The sequence below is a fragment of the Oncorhynchus tshawytscha genome, linkage group LG23 (genome assembly GCF_018296145.1).
Source record: "Oncorhynchus tshawytscha isolate Ot180627B linkage group LG23, Otsh_v2.0, whole genome shotgun sequence".
In the NCBI taxonomy this organism is placed as follows: domain Eukaryota; kingdom Metazoa; phylum Chordata; class Actinopteri; order Salmoniformes; family Salmonidae; genus Oncorhynchus; species Oncorhynchus tshawytscha.
This window is the reverse complement of record NC_056451.1, coordinates 20,818,514-20,839,613: the sequence shown is the minus strand read 5'-3', so window position 1 is coordinate 20,839,613 and position 21,100 is coordinate 20,818,514. Positions and strand designations below refer to the sequence as shown.

General features: G+C 42.5%; 1 protein-coding gene across 4 annotated transcripts; it reads left to right on the top strand.

The window, feature by feature from the left end:
- The first annotated feature begins 1,886 nt into the window (after positions 1 to 1,886).
- On the top strand, positions 1,887 to 20,498 carry LOC112245882 (glyceraldehyde-3-phosphate dehydrogenase). 4 transcript variants are annotated; one of them, XM_024414050.1, is made up of 11 exons: positions 1,887 to 2,002; positions 13,258 to 13,317; positions 14,376 to 14,472; positions 14,696 to 14,802; positions 17,363 to 17,453; positions 17,726 to 17,844; positions 17,985 to 18,066; positions 18,212 to 18,363; positions 18,619 to 18,781; positions 19,865 to 19,962; positions 20,098 to 20,498. In XM_024414050.1, exons 1-11 carry the CDS (start codon positions 1,902 to 1,904, stop codon positions 20,165 to 20,167), a joined length of 1,140 nt encoding a protein of 379 aa, XP_024269818.1. In that variant the 5' UTR covers positions 1,887 to 1,901; the 3' UTR covers positions 20,168 to 20,498. The 4 variants fall into 4 exon arrangements, with proteins under 4 accessions (XP_024269818.1, XP_042160785.1, XP_024269819.1 ...); XM_042304851.1 differs by lacking the exon at positions 1,887 to 2,002 and adding an exon at positions 2,308 to 2,345; XM_024414051.1 differs by lacking the exon at positions 1,887 to 2,002 and adding an exon at positions 3,033 to 3,088.
- The last annotated feature ends 602 nt before the right edge of the window (positions 20,499 to 21,100 follow it).

Here is a 21,100-nt window from a genome sequence, read left to right as displayed (position 1 = left end):
ATGAATTATTTTGTGATATGTTTGTAAAGACACACCTCCATGTTCTAATACAAAAAAATAGAATGCTTGATGTGAGTTTGTCATATCAATTTGAATTTGGAATCATTTCCTTTTGTAAATGTAGTATGTGGATGTCTGTGGGTGATTGCCTTTTGTTTCTGAATTCTATTGCCTTTTTATGTATAACATCACACATATTTGCCGTTAAGGGTTCTTTCTTGGTGATAACGTTGGTGGTACAGTAGCCTATATGCATTGTATTTATGTATTTGTATTAATAAAGTGTGTCAAATATAATGTATTGTATGACTTCATATTCTAGAGAGATACCTGAAATGTTGCACCACCATTATAATTTCAATTCAAATTAATTAATCAATTTTATTAAAAGCCAGAGACACTCGGGTGTTTGTACATTGTGTAGCACAGTCTACCTCTGGTCGATCCAATCTTATCCTGTCCTACATCGGTCCACATAGCATCAGACCGTCTGCTTGGCTGTGGGTAGCTGAGCTGGACTGCCATTGGCTGAGCTGGGTTGTGGGTAGGCTACTCACCTGGATGACTTTACAGAATTTACTTCCTGACTCTCTTGATGGTGCTGCTCTCCTAGGGGAAAGATATTGCTGAAAGAAAAGGGGGATCTGAGGGATATGAAGTCATTGATGTACTTCCTTTTCTTTTGGATCATTTCAACGCACTACCACACGATGGCGCCATTGAGAAAAGTGGGCTACAATGTGTTCATGGTTTGACATAATGACTGTGTGGTTTGACAGCTAATTGGCTTCACATATTATTATTCCTATACGTTTAGATATTTTTACGCAACTCACCATATGTGATGTAACATTTAATATACACCCTGTTGTAATCAACTTCTAAACTCAACGTTTAGGTAGCATACCACCATAGCGGTTAAGAGCTTTGGGCCAGTAACCAAAACGTCACAGGTTCGAATCCCCAAGCCGGCAAGGTGGACAAATCTGCCATTCTGCTCTTGAGCAAGGCAGTTAACACCCAACAATATCTGATCCCCGTGCGCCGATGACGTGAATGACAGAACTCACGCCTCTCTGATTCAGAGGGGTTGGGTTTAATGCGGAAGATGCATTCAGTTAACTGGCTAGGTATCCCCTTTCCATAAATTAATTGTATATTTTAAATGTTTTTCCCCTGAGATATTATTTTACACTCAGAAATTAGATGAGTGAAATACGTTATTACATTGAGATCGCGTGTAACTACAATGGATTCACCACAATGTGGTCTCACACGGTTTTCATCCATTCCACAAAGCACGCACCATATCTCACGTAGCCCAGCAGCCAGTTCTGCTCTGCAGAACACGTGCCCAGATAGTCACGTGCTGCAGCATGTGGAATTTTAGAGCGGTACTCTCAGATTTTTCCATCAAATTATGCAAATTAACGACTTTGTCATTAATGATCCGTTAGTATGGTTATGGTTCAGTGTGTGAAAATAATATAAAATACTCGTTTCGATTTATGTTCATAAAAAATAAAAAACATTCGTAGCCTATTTTTTTATATTTCTAAATACTCAATTGATGCTTGGTTGGATGTGCAGGGCATCATGAACTCCCGAGTGATGCAGTGGTCTAAGGCACTGCATCTCAGTGCTAGAGGCGTCACTACAGACACCGTGGTTCGATTCCAGGCCGTGATTGGGAGTCCCATAGGGCAGTTCTGCGTTTGTCCGGTGTAAGGCCGTCATTGTTAATAAGACTTTGTTCTTAACTGACTTGCCTAGTTAAATAAAATATTAATTTAAAAAATCAGTTTGCAGCATCCTCCTGTACCGCCCATAATTTGGCAACCTCCCCCAGTTCTCTATGGTTTCCATAGCAGCCGTGACCCAGCAGAAGATCAAGTGACGTCATGTTTCTAGGGCAATTAGACCAATACGCGTGTCACGTGTCTGCTATAAATTTGGAAGGCTGTTCTCTCAGCTTGCACAGTCACTGCAGCATCTCCTCGAGGTATGTATAATCGACAAAAGGACTTATTCTACAACAGTCATTGTAATACCTATTGCTTAATATGTGTATTTTTTTTTTTTTTTAATACGGTTGTAATAGTGTAGCAGTAGCTACTTCTGAGCCTCTCCTTTCGCTTTAACATTACAAAGCCAGGAAATGATGGAGGCGGGGAAAGGATGCGCCTATGGCCTTGTGTAATAATTCACGTTTCTGTACAACTTAATTTCTGAAAATATGACGTGTAGTTTGCCAACTAATGCAAAGCACATACTAATCTTATTTGAGACACGAGTTGAGCGTTTATTGAGACCATCAAGATAATGCATTATTCATCCATTAGAAGGTAAAATGTGCAGAGATTACGTGACACTGTAGCTCGAACGATGATGCGTTTTTCGGAAGACTGTTGAGAACGAATATTGTGGCTTTATACAACATTTAGTCTTTTGTCTTTGCAATTTGTCTTTGCAATAAATAACCAGTTAATCTGTTTCCCCACATCTGAACCTAAATAGTTGTATCAAATGGTTGGTGTAAATCAAGAGTTCTGGCATAGAAGATGTCTGTACAGGAAATCCCAGAAATGTTACTCTAGCTAACTGGCTACGTGCCTCACCACATACTCATGATGAATTATTTTTGATTGCGTCAGAGCATTCTAGAATGTTACCGTGGCAATGATGTAAAATCTAAACTAAGAAATGTAGCCAAATTTAAGCCGAGCCCACTTTTTTATTTTTTTATGAAGCGGATGTTGAATTGTAATTGATACATTCATGTTTTAATTTTGGATATGAGAGCAATAGTGATTGAAGATGACTTTCATGATTCCAATGACGCTCTCAAAAGGGGGAAGCCATGGCGTGCCGTGTCGCATCAATGTGCCTACCGATTAGGTTACTTTGTCCGAATTGTAGCTAATTGTATTAGTTGCTCAAATATACATGTTTTTAAACTTTAATCAAGATGTCAACCGTTTGCAAAGACGGGAACAACAGGTTTCGACTCGGGTCACTATGGAGGGTGGAGAGGCAGCCATCGCCAGATGGGCCTTTTTCATCACTGCGATGAAGGTCGTATCATACTGTAAGGTCATTTTACAGACCTGGCATATTTGAGTGAATGATTCCCTGCTGAATTAATTGTTTCCTGCATAAACCACTTATTATCATATTCTGGATATAAAATGATTCCTCATGCAAAAGAACAGAAATGGCATGTTAGAATAGTTGAAATAATTATATATTTCAAAATGTATTCAATGACCAATATGTAATGCATATAATCATCCAAATTAGTAAACTGCTAATTTATCCAGTTTGGCCTGCTTATATGCATGTGCACTGTCAAGTATCCTTCTGGAAGACTGCTAAGGGTGTTGATTACAAAGGCCTAATGTAAACAAGATGATGTACTGGTTTGGTCGTGTGATTATTGATAGGGCCTAGTCCTGTTTTCCTGTTTTAGGCCTGAACATGCCTGTAGCTAAGAGACTCTCTGACTCAAAGACTGTGTTCGAGATCATCGAAACTGTGATGTATCATGGGAAAACTGAGACTGATCTACAAATGAAATGGAATAGTTGTTTATGGTGCAAGTTAATCAGCCAGTCTCGACTTTCTTTTGAAGTCGTCTGCAATGTCCACCGCGACCAGTGTCTTCCTGTGTAAGAGGTGGTTCCCTCAAACTCTACTCCCCCTCTCTGACCTGCTCAATGCGCTTTCCTTTTTTTGGTATGCACTTAATCACCTTGAGGTTACCATGGAGATATTTCCCCCACCATTATTTACAGTGTGTGAAGAATCCTATCCGTGTGTTCTTTATACCTGTGTTGGTGTGTGGCTGAATCAGTTTTGTCTGAGGGAACACATTCTTCTTTATCTGCCTTATGTAGGCCTATTTTTGTGCAGTATAGTGGTGAGAACTTGCTAAGCACTGCTGATGCAACATGCAGCCCATCACTAGCTGTATAACTGCCTGGGTTGATCGTTAACCACACCCCCTGGCTCGACTAGGCTTGAATTTTGAATTTAATTATTGCTGACAGTGTCCTCTCTTGATGCTGGGGTTAGAACTAGCTATCACTTCCCCAAAGATGACATTAGTAAATTATCACATGGATGTCATGTTTCTCCTAATTCCCCCCCTGACTCAGCTGCACATTTCAGGCAGTCAGGAGGTAACCTCTCCTTCATCGATCCACTGCAGTTTGCTACAACAGTTCATTTAGTCATGGCTGTTCTGTTCTTCAGCGGCCACCGTCATGCCTTTCCCATCTGTGTGCCTTCCTGTTGTGTTCTAGTTGGTCGGCATCTCCTGCTGACCTATTAGGTTTCACAGCTCTAACAGAAGACGAATGGACTTAAACATATTGCCGCCTTGACGATTTAGTCTGACATGACACAACAGGGCTACAACTTGTTCTTATCACCACAGTACAAGTGACTGGCTTATCATGCATTTAGCAAGTTTCTGGTTTTGTCCAGACAAAGCTGACTACGTTAGTCTATTACTAGGCCTTGATGGTGTGATCCTTAGTTGCGTGAGTTGACTGGCTGTCTGCAGTGAGGGCAGTCATGTGACAGTAAATAGGCAAGGTGCTGAGGCTTGTAGAATCATGCCGCTCTCTCTGACAGCTGCCCAACCATATTAGACTACTGGTTCTCAGTCTGAGAATGTTATCAGAGGTTTATTTGCTGTATTTGAGATTAGCCAACATACAATAGTTTAGCTGCAGGCTATAAAATCATACTTTTCAAATGATTCAGAATATCTTGAAAACATGCTTTTGACCAAAAAAATATGTTAGGTAATCGCATTTGTTTGATATATTGATTTACTGAAAATAATATTCTAGCTGTGGGGCTGCGTGAGTTTTAATGCAGTTTATTTTCCAAAGGCGTGTGGCGGTCCGTGAGCAGGTTGAATGGTGAATACTGAGCAGTCTACAGTCTAGTATCAGGGCCTGCCCCTCATGGCTCAGGTCTCAACAGTGGAAAACTACTGAGCTACAATCATTTCAAGACATGCCTGGGAATGTAGAAAATGCCAGTGAGAGGCTGGGTGTGTGTGAGGCAGCATGTTTTCATTCTCTCTCTGCTGAGGTTAAGACAGATTGTAGAGGTTAATGTGTGTCCTCTCTATGTAAATGACAATGCTGGTCATGGAAATTATAGTATATTTATTGTTATTGCATTGTAAATATCTATTACCTACAATTACTCGGCTTGCATCATATTTGCCTGGCTGCGTGTCATTCTTCCTGTGTGCAGCACAGTAAATGGATGTGGTGGTATGACACAGCACTTCCTCAAAATGGCTCCCAGGCTCACCTCTGCTAACAGGAATGGTTTCCATCTGCCTCATCCCTCAACACAGCCACATGCTGGTTTTTGCTTTGTTTCTTGATTGTCAGCATTTGAATGAATATTGTAGTAAAAGGCCAACTCGTTCATAAACACTTCCCTATTGAGACGCACCCACTTTATTTTTGTCCCATTGTCTGGGCCATTTTCTGCCTGAGTGTATCTGTATGCTCCTGGGGTGAATGACACTTACTGCAGGCACCCTGTTTCTCCCCAGTAATGGGTTGGTGCTGTAGCTGTGGACAAGTACTTGTCTGGGTGAGTGGAGGGGTGGATGGCTGCACCCCAACAGAGTAGCCCCATAGCACTTGACTGACTGTTCCAAGTCTGTCTAGCCAGACAATTACCAATGGTGGATGTTTAAAACAAAGTCATTATTGGGCTTTATTACCCCAGGCATTTTTAATACCTTGCTATGACGTATTATTGGTATGATGGTCAATATACCTGGGGATGTGGCGGTCAGGTCATAGAATTTTGGCTGGCGGTTATTGGTCAGCCAAATGACCGCTGTCACCGGAATAGCTGTAAGACCCACATTTTCTCATCCTCTCCTGACTCCAGGTGCTGCTGCAGGGAGGGGGAATCACTTAGACAACCAAATATTAGTTTGCTACAGCATCTTGCTTGTTTCAGAAAGGAGCAACAAAGTTTCATCAGGTTGTAGAGTCCATGTTACAGCTGAAACGGCGTCAACCGCATGAATGCCCGGCTCCTGTTTTCAGTCGGCTGTTCTTTCCACACACCAAATAGTGTGTGTGTGAATATATTTTAGTACCAGTAGGGTTGCACAATTTGGGAAATATTTAGAGGTGGAAACTTTCCAAAGGAAATATATGCAAATTAATACCATTTCAATGTAGTTTGAGCTTTAAATGAGTTGACTCTTCACATGGGATGATTTCACTGTACAACAGAATACCGAATGATCCATCGCATCTCCCAAAAATGTTTTCAACATCTAAAATGAGAGTCTAGAAACTAAAGCTTTGGTTGTCTTCCTCTCAGGCTTCCATGTCTTCTCCCTGGACCTCAATGTCCACCTCATGAACATCACTCAGACCTCATCTTCACTGTCACTTTCCAACCTTGTTGAGGATGGCTCGTTGTCAGGCTCTAGAAGCCTAAAATCTGCCCGGATGGCCATCAATTTTTCAACCTTTTGTATTGGTCAGCCTGTTGCGTGCTTTGATGCGTGCGTTCCCTAACAAGGACCAGTTGCGCTCTGAGGTGGCTGTTGGTGGGATTTGGAGGATGATGGAGGCAACCGGGGAAAGGGCCTCAGAGCCACAAAGTCCCTTCCACCATGTGGATGATGAGATGTTGGCACGACTGCAATATTGCATCTCCATCCCAAAGCCCTTGCTTGGAAGTGTACTTCACCAGACTGCCAAGAACCTTCCCACATCCAGGCCAAGGTGGTGAGACACGGTAGTGATGACACCATAGGCCTTGTTGATCTTTGCACCAGACAGCATCCTTGGCGTCCAACATGTAAGCTGTGGCGTGTATGGGCTTCAGGCAGAAGTCTTCACGCTTTTTGATGTATTTCAAAACTGCAGTTTCCTCTGCTTGGAGCAACAGTGAAGTGGGCAGGGTAGTACGGATTTCTTCTCTTACATATGCAAGCAGAGTCTGAACATCAGACAGGATGGCATTGTCTCCCTCAATCTGTGCAATGGCTACTGCTATAGGTTTCAGGCTGCTTATACCACTCTCTTCCAAAAATGCATAATCCAGGAGGATCTTCTTGATGGGACTGTCCATATCGGCAGACTGTGATATGGTCATTTCTTGAAGCGACTCCTTCACCTCCAGGAGACTTTCAAACATGATGACAACACCACCCCAACATGTGTTGCTGGGCAGCTTCAATGTGGTGCTCATCCAGCAAATGAGTAGATAAAACATGTCAGGTTGGAGGGGTGTATGCTGGGGGACGAACATTCAGAATTCTCTTCCAATACACATTGCCTGTCAGCATCAGAGGGGAACCAGTTGCATACACAGCTCGAGCAAGACCAACAACATTTCTCTGACTACGTTCCTCCATTGAGTCAAACTTCTGATTCCAGTAGGACCATAAGCTGTTGCTATCGATAAGGTGTCTGAATCCTAATTTTCACCTCAAATAGAAGTAGAGGGACTTCTGTCAGAAGTTGCTTGTTGTGAGCACTGAGGGAACTTTATGCACTTGGGCAGATTCTGCATCTTTGTATTCTTCACATGATTTGGCACAGTATTTGCAAATGTACACAGCTTTTCCTTCAAAATTAGTTGCAGTGAAATGTCTCCACACATCAGATAGTGCCTGTGGCATTTTTCTGTAAAGATTAGTAAAAAATAATAATTCCATGTACAGATAAATAGTTAAACTAAACAACTCCATTGTAAGAAGTGTTTTAAAATGAAACATGTATGGAAACAGGTGAATTAACACTCCTCAGTTAGCAGGCTTAAGCAAGCTAAAACTCACATGGTAGTAAACTAACTAGCAGAAATTTAACAAGTTAGAAATGATTTAAACACTTTGCTGTAGGCTACTATTTACAAATCATGTATGTCATAAAATATATTCACCCCACCCAGTATTGTAATCAACTTACCAGAAGGCATGTAGTCCTTGGCTCAGACAGTGTAGTACAGTGGGCTCAATAGCATCCCATTAGTGTGCAAGATCTTGAATCAGCTGTGCATGTGATGGAAGAATGCACTGTGCATGCAGAGGGTTGCAATGCCATTGAATTGGGGATAGTTTGACCGAAATATGCCACAAGACCTAGACTTGCCTTATGTGTATCCCACAAAGGTTCACTGTTATAAGTTAACTTTTCTGAATGTAATCAAAATTCCTAGGAATAACTTCCCATGAGAAATTTCCAGGAAAGTTTTCAACCCTAAGTACCAGTCAAACGTTTGGACACCTACTTAAAGTTGGACACCTGCAGTAAAGCATATGGACTCATGTGTTAAACAAATATATATTTTGGATTCTTCAAAGTAGCCACCCTTTTGCCTTGACGTCTTTGCACACTAGAAAATGGTAAAAGTAAAGAAACCCTGGTATGAGTAGGTGTCCAGACTTTTGACTGGTACTCATTCATGTGTGTTATGAAGGTTATTTTATTTTCATGACAGTCTTCATCTGTTACAAAGTTATATAGTAATTGTGCCATACATAAATATACCATGGCTCAGGCTTTTGCTTGAATGACACAATCACAAACTACTCTTTTCAGTGTTTGGAACCTGATCATGGGCTGTTGGTATGCAGACGTGTGGTTAAACCTTATGTTGAGTGTCAGTTTTCAGTAGAACAGGCAGATAATTGATTGCGGTTGAGTCAGAAGCAGAGGTGGATCCTATAGGCCTGTACAAATCGTGCCGTTTGTCTGTGCTGGGCTTTAATAAGTCACCACCATGTCAGCAGCCTGCGCCTGTTGAATTCCTCCATTTCAGCTCTTGAGAGCCATTTGACATCTTGAGGCATCCACAACACAAGTCCAGTATTGCTTGGTCCCCTCGACAAAGGATTCTATTTGTCCACCCACTTGCATACTCTTGAGACCAAAAGAGGGGTGGTAGTACTTCAGACAATAACACAACCCGCTGACATTTTCTTTTGACGAGACAGGCGTGCCGCTTGTCTACTCTGTTTTTTTTCTCAAGAAGCAACATGGAGGTGATAGAACTAGTGCAACGGAGTTGATTTGTGGATTGAACCAGGCTGAAGGGGAAGGTGTGAACACGATATTAACATGGAGCCTTCTGACTGCCTCCCAGCCTGTTTGCCTGTATCACTAATGGCTGGGTCACCTTGTGATGCCTGTGTGGCAAGGAGAATTGAAGATGGCCAGACATCTTTTTAGTGTCCTTATCCAAAGGTTCAATGTTACTGAATATATCAAAATGTAAATTTCAAGCTCCAGACTAGTACTTTCAATTCCCCACTGGTGCAGTGAATGGAGTTGAGGCCCAGATGGCATTCGTTTTGTAGTCGGTGTGACTGCGTCAGGTGAGGAGGATTCACTGTGAGCTTGGCCCAGTTGGTTCATTATAGGCCAGTCAATCCACGCAGCATACACAGTGCATTCTGGGGCTCTTTAAAAAGACCACGGGTTGGAGGAACAGGCAGATTAGGATAAGCCAGCTGGGTTAGTTGTGGTGGGAGCCACACACAGGAATACGGGCACAGATTATCAAGTTGTCTAATGTTACACCAACCAGATGCAAGGGCAATCCTGTGTCCTTTCAAAGACAGTGCTCAGTTCTACCTTGCTGCAGCACAGCAGTTTTACATGGGCCTGCAAGCTGTGGAGAGGAGTTGTGAGATCTATGATTTATTGCTCATTGGAGGATACTACAGATCCTAAGCCCATTCAGTAAGGTACTTTACTTGACCTTATGATACTAGTCCAATTAAATATGTAGTTTTGCATAGCCCTCACGTTATAGCCTACACACAGTTTGAAGTGGGTGCTAGACATTAGACAACCAGATAATCCATTGGAAGAACCTAGGCCTATTTATAGCTATTTTGTGTTGATTGACCAAAGTGTTGCTTCGATTGGTCTGAGGTGTTTTCGCCCCAAGGGCTTTGTTCCCACTAGTCTAGCCTAATGCCCAGAGTTCAGTACTAGTTCTGTTCCGTGTATGGATTGTTTCTGTGCACCCATTTCGGTGACCTTCCGCTCAGTGGAAAAGCTAATGGAGGATAACTGGGACTCCCTTCATATAGGGATCCAGCTTTTGTCAAATGAACATCAGATTTGACTTTTCGTAGCTGATTCGGATAACCTAATTATCCTAACCTGCTGCGCAAGTTAAAGTTAGGAAAAGGATTAGGGTTAGCTAAAATGTTTTGATGTTAATTTGACAAAAGCTGGATACCTTCTAGCCATAGCCTATATTAGAGTTATCTGTCCAGGGATTTTATATCAGTGTCTGGTTTCGAGGTTATGGTGACACCCTTCACTTGTTGATTAGTTTACAAAGAGGCACTCAGGCTTTTTCAAGGTCTCATTTTAGGCGTAACATCTGCTCATACTGTCAGTTGCTGATGTGTTTAATAACCTTACAATTTCTGAGTTTTAATTAGGTTAGGTTACAGCGAGGCTAGGTTATGGCCTAATTTATCTTCACTTGAGAGAAACTACATTTACCTTTCCTTTGAACTGGACATGGTCACGGAATTCTTTTTTTTATAGACCTAAATGTTTTTTTACTTCTGTTCGCTTGGAACTCCATGTGCAGCCAAAATCACTCTGTCATGGCAGACTAGGACAAATCAATAGAGAACTCTTTCAGTTGAACTGGATTAATAGTGGGTCTGTCATTTGCTTTATTGGTTTAAATGTCACCTACAGTGGCAAGAAAGTATGAACCCTTTGGAATTACCACTGCCTAGTGGTTAGAGCGTTTGACTAGTAACCGGAAGGTTGCAAGTTCAAATCCCCGAGCTGACAAGGTACAAATCTGTCATTCTGCCCCTGAACAGGCAGTTAACCCACTGTTCCTAGGCTGTCAATGAAAATAAGAATTTGTTCTTAACTGACTTGCCTGGTTAAATAAAGGTAAGAAAAACAATTATACATTTTCACATCTTTATTGAACACGCGTGTAAACATTCACAGTGCAGGGTGGGAAAAGTATGTGAACCCTTAGATTTAATAACTGGTTGACCCTCCGTCGGCAGCAATAACCTCAACCAAACATTTTCTGTAGTTGCGGATCAGACCTGCACAACAGTCAGGAGGAATGCTAACATCTCATCAACAGATGTTAGCATGTTCCAGATATTTCTTTAAGTCTTTATCTGACACTCCAGGATTCTTAAGCTCATTGAGCCTTCTGCACTGTGCTCTTGCAGTCATCTTTTCAGGATGACCACTCCTAGGGAGAGTAGCAACAGTGCTGAACTTTCTCCATAGACAATTTTTCTTACCATGGACTGATTAACATCAAGGCTTTTAGAGATACTTTTGTAACCCTTTCCAGCTTTATACAAGTCTACAATTCTTAGGTCTCCTGAGATCTCTTTTGTTCGCGGCATGGTTCACATCAGGCCATGCTGCTTGTGAATAGCAAACTCAAATGTTGAGGGTTTTTTATAGGGCAGGGCAGCGTTAACCAACCTCTCCAATCTCGTCTCATTGCTTGGACTCCAGGTTAGCTGACTCCACTTAGCTTTTGGAGAAGTCATTAGCCTAGGGGTTCACATACTTTTTCCAACCTACACTGAATGTTTAAATGATGTATTCAATATAGACAAGAGAAATTGTCTGTCCACATGGATGTAAATCCAACCAATTTATACAGAAATCTAGGTAATTCCAAAGGGTTCGCATACTTTTCTTGCCACTGTATAGAGCAGTACAGATTATGGTAAACATGATGCATTGATAGATCTATAGCCCAGGGCTAGGACTTGTTTATAACAGCAGTGTTTCAATATAAGAGTTTGCCACATCAATTTCCAACAAATGTTTTCATCGCTGCAAAATGAAGAAGCAGGAATTTCCTGATTGTTGCATCACTTTGTTAGCAAACGGTAGTAACTTAGTTATGCAGTCCATCCTCCAACACGTACCAGACAATGTTATTGGTCAACTGTATTTTGCAAGTATTGCCTTGTGTTCAAACCTCTCCCGACCTCAAATTGCCTTCAGCACTGCTAACCCTTTTTTTTTTTTTTTTTTTTTTTTTTTTTTGCTAGGCTATATAATTTGGTTGCACATTTCTTTGACTTGCTCAAACAGTATGTAAAGTTAAACTATAAAGCCTTATTTTTTTATAGTCTCAGCTGTAATAACTTGCTTTCTAGTTACAGGAAGTGTCTGCAACTAACCCAGCTGGCTTATCCTAATCTGCCTGTTCCTCCAACCCATGGTCTTTTTAAAGAGCCATAGAATGCACTGCATATGCTGTCTGGTTTCACTGGCCTATAATGAACCAACTGGGCCAAGCTCACAGTGAATCATCCTCACCTAACGCAGTCACACGGCTACAAAATGAATGCCATCTGGGCCTCAACTCCATTCACTGCACCAGTGGGGAATTGAAAGTACTAGTCTGGAGCTTGAAATTCAGAACAGCCAGCCACTGTCAGAAATGCCACACATACAGCAGCTTGGTCATAAGTAATGTGCCTATCCTAAGGCTCATATTTATACGTTTCCATGCAAGTTGAGCTGAGAACAGAAAGCATGTCTGTGTCCAATCCTCCGATATGGGACCATTGGAGAAGTCAAAGTAGACCAATAGCCTAGTCTCCTATTAAACCAGAAGGTTGTGTTCTATCGTTCCTTACACACCGCAGCCTCTGGAAAGTAATGAGACTGGCCTGGCACCAGTCCTACTGGCTGGTAATACAGTGAGAGCTAACATTGCAGAGGAGAGCTACTGATTGATATCCCCTGTGGATTGAGACCGGCTAGAAGGGAGGAGCCCAGAACCCAGTGTTTGTTCCATACTGGGCTAGTTTCCCCTGGAGTTGACAAAGGAAGTCCTCTGAATAGGAATTCTGGGCCTGCTGCTTCTGTCTGGCATGTTAAACAGGCCTGGAGACAATGGAGCCTCACGTAGCAAAGTTAGGGACACAAATCTAACCTACACCTCCCATCACTAGGCCACCTAGTCCTGCACTACATAGCAGAACAAGTGTTTGACTTAGCTAACTGCTGTTACTTAACTGGACAAATTAAACTGTGGTACTATCTCTGTTATAGAAAAAAAGTGATTGCCGATTCTAGGCTCTGTGGGAATAGACGGCCTGGGAAGAGGCAGTCTTAGTTAGGTCTACCCTCTTTGTGAAAGCTGTACATTTTGCAAGACTTTGCTGTTTTTACAGGGAGATACTTTTGTTGCAATACATTTTCTGTCTTGTTTCAGGTTCACCACTACAACCCACTCAACAGCAACTATGTCAGACCTCTGTGTTGGAATCAACGGGTAAGCATTACATTCACCTCTTATACACATTGTTGCATATTTATCAAAAACGGTATTATTAAACACTGCCATTAAAAATAATGGAAAATGACTCAAAGACATCCAGCCCCTGTTAAGAGTTATGTAATAATAATAACAGGCTATGAAGCAATGCAATTGCAAAACACACTGATAACTGAAGGATCTATGGTGTAAATCGCAATTGGGAGCAGCGAACACTGAACAGACATTGGTCGTCTTCCTATGGGTATCTGTCAGCCCCCACAGAGCCTGTGGTTGTCATCAGTGGCCAGTTGCACCAGTTGAGTGTAAAAGTTGTTAAATTTTAGTTTGGGCGTAGCTACGTCCAACTTTGGGATAAGAATTTAGTTGTAGCTAAGTCCGGCGTAAGCAATGGGCGTTCATGAGATTTGATGCTTTATAATGATGGTTGCTAGCCTGTGCCCATTTACTAGGCTGTTACCATCCTCGTGACCATTCTGAACTTTGCGAGGCATGTCTCATCACTTTGCAAAGCCCACCACTATGCATGTTTTCTAAACTACATCTGGATGGGTCAATCAATAATTACTGTGGGAATGACCCTCTAAATTACGAAGATATTGGAATAAAGTAGGCTAATGTAAATAGTTTAAAGTAATAGCCATGTGTGGTCAAACGTGGTGTAACAGGGATCATTTTTAGGTCCAGTGTAGAGCACATTTTACGTTGGACATAGTTACGACCAACTGGTGCAACCAGCCCCAGAAGGTGTGGTGTTGAGGGGAGTCCGTAGTGTTCGATGGGAAGAGGACCGCACTGTTAACAGATAATAAGGATTACACGGTAAACCAATGCACATGCATCCGAGTCACATGGTTAAGTACACACTACTTCACTCACCCTTCCACATGATGTGTAAATCCTAACTCAAACATGTTAGTTTAGCATCATCTGGAATTTCACAGCAGTCTCAATACAGAGGCCGGACGAGGGGATTTTAGAATGGTTTTTTTAGGGTAGAAATCCCATGTCGCCCTGTGTCTGTACTGAATCCACCCTTTCCCCTCTCTGTCCAGATTTGGCCGTATTGGCCGCCTGGTCCTCAGGGCCTGCCTGCAGAAGGGAATCAAAGTCGTTGCCATCAACGATCCCTTCATCGACCTGCAGTACATGGTGAGCTGAGTCTTTCAGTCCCTCAACCAACAGCCTTCATATAACATGGCACCCTGCCATATTAATCAGAGGAGGCCAGATCAAGCTACCCGTGTGCTTATGTGGTAGTATTTATTGTAATACAACAAACACAACAATTACCCCATGTGTAATGAACTGATAACCCAAATTGTTCTCGGACAATGTCAGTATTTTTTTTTTCTCAAATTCATTATCTCCACAGGTTTATATGTTCAAGTATGACTCCACCCACGGCCGTTACAAGGGTGAGGTGAGCATGGAGGACGGGAAGCTGATTGTGGACGACCACTCCATCTCCGTATTCCAGTGGTGAGTGACGACATCATCACGTACAGACGCTGCACGCACGAGCACACATCTGAGTGAAGTTCCATTCTATTGGGCTAGGTTGATTTGGGATTGAATGTGTGTGCCCCTTTCTCCCTGGCTCAGAGTATTACCTCAGTGGTCTGTAATCCCTCTGGCCAGTATCTCCTCAGTGTTGCTATTGGCCTTTTGAGAGCTGGTGCCACCTGTCTGCAAGGCCCAGCTCAGTGTTAAAACTGAGGCTTAAAGGAAATATTCTCCCATTTTGAATGTTAATCCCAAAAGTTCCAAATAGACATTTCAAATGTCATATTATGGCTATATACAGTGTGGTAATGATGTTTAAATTGTTAAAAGTAGAAAAGGGAAAATGAATAAATATGGGTTGTATTTACAATGGTGTTCTTCACTGGTTGCTGCGGTGATGGTACACTGTGGTATATCACCCAATAGATATGGGAGTTTATCAAAATTGGAATAGTTTTTGAATTCTGTGCAATCTGAGGGAAATGTCTCTGGTCATACATTTGGCAGAACGTTAGGAAGTGCAGCTCAGTTTCCACCTCATTTTGTGTGCACATAGTCTCATCTCTTGAGCCAGGTCTGCCTACTGCGGCCTTTCTCAATAGCAAGGCTATGCTCACTGAGTCTGTACAGTCGTGGCCAAAAGTTGAGAATGACACATTCATTTTCAAAGTCTGCTACCTCAATTTGCATATACTCCAGAATGTTATGAAGAGTGCTCAGATTAATTGCAAAGTCCTCTGCCATGCAAATGAACTGAACCCCAAAAAAACATTACCACTGCATTTCAGCCCTGCCACAAATGGACCAGCTGACATGTCAGTGACTCTCTCGTTAACACAGGTGTGAGTGTTGAAAAGGCTAGCGAACTCTGTCATGCTGATTGAGTTTGAATAACAGACTGGAAGCTTCAAAAGGAGGGTGGTGCTTGGAATCATTGTTCTTCCTCTGTCAAACATGGTTACCTGCAAGGAAACACGTGCTGTCATTGCTTTGCACAAAAGGGATTCACAGGCAAGGATATTGCTGCCAGTCAGATTGCACCTAAATCAACCATTTATCGGATCATCAAGAACTTCAAGGAGAGCGGTTCAATTATTGTGAAGGCTTCAGTGCGCCCAAGAGAGTCCAGCAAGCTCCAGGACCGTCTCCTAAAGTTGTTTCAGCTGCAGGATCGGGGCACCACCAGTACAGAGCTTGCTCAGGAATGGCAGCAGGCAGGTGTGAGTGCATCTGCATGCACAGTGAGGCAAAGACTTTTGGAGGATGGCCTGGTGCAAAGAAGCCACTTCTCTCCAGGAAAAACATCAGGGACAGACTGATATTTGGCAAAAGGTACAGGGATTGGACTGCTGAGGACTGGGGTAAACACATTTTCTCTGAAGCCCCAAAATATCAGGAAGGGGAATCTGGAAAAAGCTTGTCCGGAGAAGACAAGGTGAGCGCTACCATCAGTCCTGTGACATGCCAACAGTAAAGCTTCCTGAGACCATGTGTGGGGTTGCTTCTCAGCCAAGGGAGTGGGCTCACTCCCAATTTTGCCTAAGAACACGGCCATGAATAAAGAATTGTACCAAAACAAACATCCTCTGAGAGCAACTTCTCCCAACCATCCAGGAACAATTTTGTGACGAACAATGCCTTTTCCAGCATGATGGAGCACCTTTCCATAAGGCAAAAATGATACCTAAGTGGCTCTGAACAAAACAACTCCCCAGACCTTAATCCCACTTGTGGTCAATCAAGAAGTGAGTGGACAAACAAAAACCCACAAATTCTGACAAACTCCAAGCGTTGATTATGCAAGAATGGGCTGCAATCAGTCATGATGTGGCCCAGAAGTTAATTGACAGCATGCCAGGGCAGATTGCAGAGGTCTTGGAAAAAAGCGTCAACACTGCAAATATTGACTCTTTGCATCAACTTCATGTATGTTACGGTTTTCTTCCGTTGAAGGAGAGTCGGACCAAAATGCAGCGTGGTTGATAATATACATCTTCAATGAAGATTAACACGAACAATACAGAACAACAAATGGACCGTGAACCTATACAGCCTATCTATTGAATACAAAACACAGACCGGAACAATCACCCACGAAACACTCAAAGAATATGGCTGCCTAAATATGGTTCCCAATCAGAGACAACGAGAATCACCTGCCTCTGATTGAGAACCGCCTCAGGCAACCATAGACTATGCTAGAAAACCCCACTAAGCCACAATCCCAAAACCTACGAAAAAAAAACCATACAGAAACACAACACAAAATAAACCCATGTCACCCTGGCCTGACCAAATAAAGAAAGAAAATACTAAGACCAGGGTGTGACAATGTAATTGTCAAAAGCCTTTGACATGTATGAAATGCTTGTACTTCTACTTCAGTATTCTATAGTAACATCTGACAAAAATATTTAAAGATGCTGAAGCAGCAAACTTTGCGGAAATGAATGTTTGTCATTCTCAAAACTTTTGGCCACGACTGTACATAGTCAAAGCTTTCCTTAATCTCTCTCTCTCTCTCTCCCCCATTTAGTATGAAGCCCCATGAGATCCCATGGGGTAAAGCCGGTGCCGATTACGTCGTTGAGTCCACCGGAGTCTTCCTCAGCATTGACAAGGCCTCTGTAAGTAGCAGTACCCAGACACAAGACTCTGACACACTTGTGTCCTTGTCAAGCACTGATGACTATAGCGCTCACCAATGCCTTGCGTCAGCCAAATGAGTAACCCTAATGTACTTTGCCAAAATAAACCGATGAAACTCTAAAGACTTTATCAACAGTTCTCAGGTGTATTAGGACCAGTCAGATCCAGACACAAACATGAAATATGATGTATTAGATGTGCATTCAAGATTTGAGACTTTCTCAATGCGTTTTCTTTTCTGTTTCCACAGTCCCACATCCAGGGTGGTGCCAAGCGGGTGGTTGTGTCTGCCCCCTCACCCGACGCCCCCATGTTCGTCATGGGAGTCAACGAGGACAAGTACGACCCCTCCAGCATGACCATCGTCAGGTGAGTCCCTTTATTCCTGACCAATACATGCATGATCAAAGGGCGAACTCTTCACAAGAATAGTCAACCTTTTAATAAGGGTAGCATAATTGCTTCATCTGAATTGGTGACCTATTGTAATTTTCTCTGGTCATCCACAGTAATGCATCTTGCACGACTAACTGCCTGGCCCCCCTGGCTAAGGTCATCCACGACAACTTCGGCATCGAGGAGGCCCTCATGGTCAGTGTGTTTCTTCCATTAGACTGTCCATGCATCTTCATGAGCAGGGAGCATCTGAATGTCTTTTCTTCCCGTGGTCCATATTGACACATCTGCTGACGCTATGGAACCCATGCTCATCTTTTTCTCTCTCTGGTCCTCTCAGACCACAGTCCACGCCTACACCGCCACCCAAAAGACTGTGGACGGCCCCTCTGCCAAGGCATGGCGTGATGGCCGTGGTGCCCACCAGAACATCATCCCTGCCTCCACCGGAGCTGCCAAGGCTGTGGGCAAGGTCATCCCTGAGCTCAACGGGTCAGTAGATGGTGTGTGTCACAGGAGGCTGGTTGGAATGACATCAAACATGTGATTTCCATGTGGTTGATACGATTCCATTGACTCCATTCCAGCCATTTATGAGCCGTCCTCCCCTCAGCAGCCTCCTGTGATGGGTGTTTGCATACATTTATGTGATTGTGCCTACTACTTATCAAAGATGCTGAATGCAGATGTGTGCGTGATGAAAAATACTGATTATATAAGTGCTGATGTACGTCTTCTCTCTGTCAGCAAACTGACTGGCATGGCCTTCCGTGTGCCCGTGGCTGACGTGTCAGTGGTGGACCTAACCTGCCGCCTGTCCCGGCCTGGCAGCTACGCTGAGATCAAGGCGGCTGTCAAGAAGGCCGCGGAAGGACCCATGAAGGGATACCTGGGATACACTGAGGACTCTGTAAGTTAACCTCTCTAGGGTAGGTGGGACGCTAGGTCCCACCTGGCCAACATCCAGTGAGATTGCAGAGCGCCAAATACAGAGATGGTCATTCTAAAAATTCAGAAAACAAAGCATATTTTACATGGATTCACAAGAAGTTAATCTTTAAACCTAACTGTCAGATTTAAAAAATGCTTTACAGCGAAAGCATACCTTACGATTATTTGAGAACATAGCCAAGTAGAAGAGTTACACAAGTCAGAAATAGAGAAAGTGAATCCCTTACCTTTGATCTTCATATGTTTGCACTCAGAAGACAATTTACTCAATAAATGTTCCTTTTGTTTGAGTCTTTTATATCCAAAAACCTGTTCGTATTTTTTTCAGTAATCCACAGGCTCAAATACAGACAAATCCAAATTGTATCCGTAAAGTTCATAGAAACATGTCAAACAATGTTTATATTCAATCCTCAGGTTTTTAGCCTAAATGATCTATAATATTTCAACCGGACAATAACGTCGTCAACAAGAGGCACACTTGGGCTTGCGCATGAAAAAGCTCTGACACGTCAGGGTCCACTCATTCAGACTGGTCTTACTCCCTCATTTATCAGAATACAAGCCTGAAACAATTTCTAAAGACTGACATCTAGTGGAAGGCATAGGAACTGCAATTTGAGTCCTAAGTCAATGGATACTGTAATGGCATTGAAAAATCCATTCAGGAAGTAGGTTTTGTAGTTTTCACCTGCCAAATCAGTTCTGTTATACTCAGACACTATTTGAACAGGTTTGGAAATGAGTTTTCTATCCAAATCTACCAGTTATATGCATATCATATCTTCTGGGCAAGCTGTTTAATTTGGGCATGCTTTTAATTCCAAATGCTGCCCCCTACCCTAGAGAAGTTAATTACAAAATATGTATGTCAACATGAAAGATGAGCAGAGGTGGCAGTGGAGCTCAGTTTTACTGGCAATTATATGTGTTATTAGTAAGTTGTAGTTTAAAAGCAGGGCTCCTAGATGACATAGCTCTCTGTATACTGCAGCTGTTTTGTTGGTGGGTTTCTCACTGCTTATATTTCCTGTCCCACCAGGTTGTGTCTTCTGACTTCATTGGAGACACCCACTCCTCCATCTTTGATGCTGGCGCCGGCATCTCCCTCAACGACAACTTTGTCAAACTCATTTCCTGGTAAATAACTCACTTAGAATTAGAGTAAATATTCAATCATTCTTAATTCAATAGTTCCCCCCTGCTAATGCTGGACCCCTTGGTTATTCTCAGCCCTCAACTGAACTATGACTCCATCTCTGTCTGTTTCCCCAGGTATGACAATGAGTTTGGCTACAGCCACCGCGTCGCTGACCTGTTGCTGTACATGCATTCTAAGGAGTAACTGTCCAGCTCCAGAAAGCTGGAATGGGACTCACACCCTCCAGTGTCACACCCCTAGTACCCCAGCCCTCCACCACTCTCTACAACACAACTTAGTCTCTGTAGTAGGCTGTGTGTACGAGTATTTGTTTTTTCCTTTATGAGAAAGTCCCACTGAGACGGTTTTGACTTGACAGTATGTGTTTGTCTTCCCAGAACATAACCGTGATGTCTCCATACTGGCTGTTACCATGTAATATTGGTGTTTAAAATAATTCTAGTGTAAGTCAAGTGAGAAAGACAAGCTACTGTAACTAAAAAAGTAATAAATCTGGAAAATCTTTACAAATGTCTGTCTTGCCTTGTTGTTCATGTTTCCTGTTTGCCCAGTGTTATAAGAACATGTTCTCTCACAATGACAAGTCATCATCTGCATTCAGGATAATCAACAGGATGCAGAACATGAAGATGTTTGTTACATTAATGACAGGATTTGACTTTTGTATGCACATTTGCATTATTTGAACGTACAAATGTTAATCCCTAAACTACCGTTTTAATAGCTGATTCTTTAGCCAGGCCAGTTTTTTTAATACTATGCCGGAACAAGTCTCCATACCCTTGTTGGTACCTAGGACCAGGAGTCAAACATGATTGGCAAATTCAATATCAATCTGGTTATGCATGTTGCACTGGATGACTTCTCAGCCAGGTTATCTGACAGAATTGAACAGATGTAAGGCCATGGATTGAGAAACTCAGTCCAAGTATCAACTCTCCAAGAACATGCAAATGCATTCTGAAAGTTCTGTTAGTCACCTATTGCAAGTGACTTAATCCTGCCCTAATGGAAATCGCAGGAGACATCTAGTGGCAAATATTGTAGCACAATAAGGTAAACCAAATGACTGGTGGTATATTTTCTGCATTCAACACTGTTCACATGAAATGCCAC

Bases quoted from the DNA above. Each gene is read 5' to 3' on its own strand.
- LOC112245882 (XM_024414050.1), top strand. From the start codon at position 1,902: ATGTTTCTAGGGCAATTAGACCAATACGCGTGTCACGTGTCTGCTATA. The intron at 14,473-14,695 runs GTGAGCTGAGTC...TTATCTCCACAG, and splicing joins TCATCGACCTGCAGTACATG to GTTTATATGTTCAAGTATGA. The intron at 14,803-17,362 runs GTGAGTGACGAC...TCCCCCATTTAG, and splicing joins TCCATCTCCGTATTCCAGTG to TATGAAGCCCCATGAGATCC.